The sequence below is a fragment of the Spea bombifrons genome, chromosome 1, assembly GCF_027358695.1.
Source record: "Spea bombifrons isolate aSpeBom1 chromosome 1, aSpeBom1.2.pri, whole genome shotgun sequence".
In the NCBI taxonomy this organism is placed as follows: Eukaryota; Metazoa; Chordata; class Amphibia; order Anura; family Pelobatidae; genus Spea; species Spea bombifrons.
Window position 1 is genome coordinate 110,862,716 of NC_071087.1, and position 3,034 is coordinate 110,865,749.

Genomic DNA, 3,034 nt, shown 5'->3' on the forward strand with positions numbered 1-3,034 from the left:
CCTCCAATGTGGTACAGCCAGTAGCGTAAGTACTTTTACATTTGCTGATGTTTCTTTTTTTGTCTCCTTATCCCTGGGTTAAATTATATTTACTTATAATAATATGAATCAACAGATATACTTACCGTTTCAAACAGTAACATTTATGTGACAATTTATGCCCAATTGAATCAATCAGGAGACGTTATTTTCTATTGATTTCGATGTATGGTTTAATTTTTAGCGGTCGCATTATAAAATATACGACCGCATTAATTTAGGTAGTTCAATCACTAACCATGCATTTTCCACGGGTTAAGAACTTGACCACCAAGCCACAGGGTAAGTCAAGCTTTTGGAAATATTATCGTATGATAGATTAGTGCACATCTTTGCCAGGTATTAACTTCTGCACAGGCAAGTTCTCAGTCTAATTGTTTTGTCCTATTATAGAAGAATTATCAGTGAATATTATCAAATCTGTTCAATATGAATCCTCAAATAACGTCACAAATCCTTTGCCATCTCTCTTAAAATCTACTTATTGTTAAAATTACACTAGGTGTTCCAAGGTTTTTTAAAGGTGAATAGCAGAAACAGAACAGATAAAATAGCAATGGGGTGAAGTTAGAGAGGAAGTAGAACAGAAAACAAAGGAGGTAAAAATACAGAGAACAATCAGTTACGCTGAGCACCATAGACCCTGTAAAGAGGAGCACAATGACCAGAAGTATGTATATTTTACATGGAAATATAGAAGTATATAAAGAGAAAAGGATGGTTAAGTAAGTGGGGGAATGTATTGGTAGGTTGTCTTTGTTTACCAATAACATATAGAAGAAAACTCTCAAAGAGAATCAGGCATACATAAAATTAGAGAAAACTGTGAAAACGAATAGTGTCTATTCAATGCAAGTCCTCAAAACTTGTAAATGTGGCGAACATGTGTGTAAATGTAGATTACGTATATTTAGTGTTTCTCAGTGGGGAACACAGACGAAGGTCAATTTGCAAGTCTCAGGTATTCATATGCCCACCAAATACAAACACAACATAATTACCAAAAGGTAGTTTTGATACAAAACACAGTGAGAAACTTGGGGGCAGTGTATTCAGTAGGTCATCTTAATTTGACGCTAATATAAAGAAGAAAATCGACGACACACAATTATAGGAAGACTTACTATGATTGTTAGATACTATAATAATCTTCATATATATATTGGCTGAAATAATTCTCATTATTATCTATATTATAGTTTATACTAAAGGATCTGTCCAGAAGGTAAGTTCTAATAGGTTTATCCTGGAGCTGTTGAAGTTTTACAACTCTCAAGTTTGGAATGTTTCATCTGAAATTCCTTTTGTCCCTTTCCTTTCGACCTCAAATGATTCATGAATGGCAGCTGGCTTGGACTAGTTGCTTTGGGCTGGCTTCAGTAGAAAGTCCCCATTTTGCTGTTTTGGCTTCCTCATTGAACTTAATGTTTCTTTGTTTTTCTGAAAAGGTATTGAATGTTTTGGCTGCCAAAGAAAAGCAAATAGCACTTTTAATATTACTATCTGATGATTACAAACATTATTCAAATCTAGTATTCCACTGCGATCTGATCGAACATATAAAACAATATTATAATTTTGGTAAGTAATACTCTTACTCACCTTCATGCAACAAACAGTTTTTTCAATGTATAATAATAGAAAGTCTTTAAAAATAGACTTCCTCATAGAAAATAACAGTTGTAATTTCAACTCTACTGATGTATTCATTTTCTTTCAGATTTCATTCAATATACTTTCCAAAAATATGCAGAACACCACCATAATATCTTGGTTCATTCTAAGAGGATTTCCTCTTGGGTCACGAGACCAAGTTGCCCTCTTTGTGGTATTTATTTTTGTCTACTTCCTCTCCATTCTTGCTAACATACTCATCATCTGCATTGTAATGACTAATAGGCAACTCCAGAAGCCAATGTATTTCTTTCTCAGCAACTTCTCTTTCCTAGAGATTTGGTACATCTCTGTCACAGTCCCTAAAATGCTATACGACTTCCTTAGTCTTAGAAAGACTATATCTCTGGTGGGGTGCTTGACACAGTTTTACTTCTTTTTTTTCTTTGGTTCCACTGAGAACCTTCTTCTAGTTATTATGTCATTTGACCGATATATTGCCATCTGCTACCCCTTGCAGTACCTAATCATCATGAATGAGAGATTTTGTCAAGTTTTGGCAGCTGCATCGTGGCTGACGAGTGTCATTGCTATGATAATTGTGATCATCCCTGTAAGCCAGTTGTCCTTTTGTGGTGTAAATGAAATTGACCATGTTTTCTGTGACTTTTCCCCATTGGTCAAAATCTCGTGCAACGGGTCCACATTAACTGAGATCATTTTCTTTCTTTTGGCTGGAGTTGTAATGATAGGATGCTTCACCCTCATCATGGCTTCCTATGTCCGTATCTTGCTAACTGTCCTGAGCACCTCTTCATCTTCTGGCCTACGGAATGCACTTACTACTTGTACCTCACATTTAATTGTAGTCTTTATTTACTATGGAACAGTGATGTTCATGTACATGAGACCTTCAGCTATGGTCACCTATCATACGGACAAAATAGTGTCTGTCTTCTACTCAACACTTACCCCATTCCTCAACCCAATTATCTATAGCCTGAGGAACAAGGAAGTCAAGGAAGCCATAAAGAGGACTTTAAGGATATCATGTCAGAGGATCCACAAACAAAAGAGTGTTCAAAAATTATCTGTTACTACCTGGCAAAAAACAGTATTGAAAAGGTAGCACAATGACTGAATTAGTATTTGTCAGTCTTGAATGTTAATGCCTTAAAGAACAGTTTTATGTTTTTTACATTTATGGGACAAATATTTTTTTTTCATCTTTGCCATGTCTTTAACTGATTTTGACTTAGACTGAGGAGTCAGTAATAGGAGATGGGTAGACAAAGGGGATAAGAAGGGAATGAAAGAAGATGAAGCTAAGTGCACTATATGGACACAAGTATTGGGGCACCTGACCATTACACAAACAAGG

At 35.5% G+C, this 3,034-nt stretch overlaps 1 protein-coding gene across 1 annotated transcript; it reads left to right on the forward strand.

Annotated features, from left to right (window-relative positions):
• Positions 1-1,927: 1,927 nt before the first annotated feature.
• On the forward strand, positions 1,928-2,782 carry LOC128467842 (olfactory receptor 6Y1-like). Its single transcript, XM_053449612.1, has one exon. It carries the CDS (start codon positions 1,928-1,930, stop codon positions 2,780-2,782), a length of 855 nt encoding a protein of 284 aa, XP_053305587.1.
• Positions 2,783-3,034: the final 252 nt, after the last annotated feature.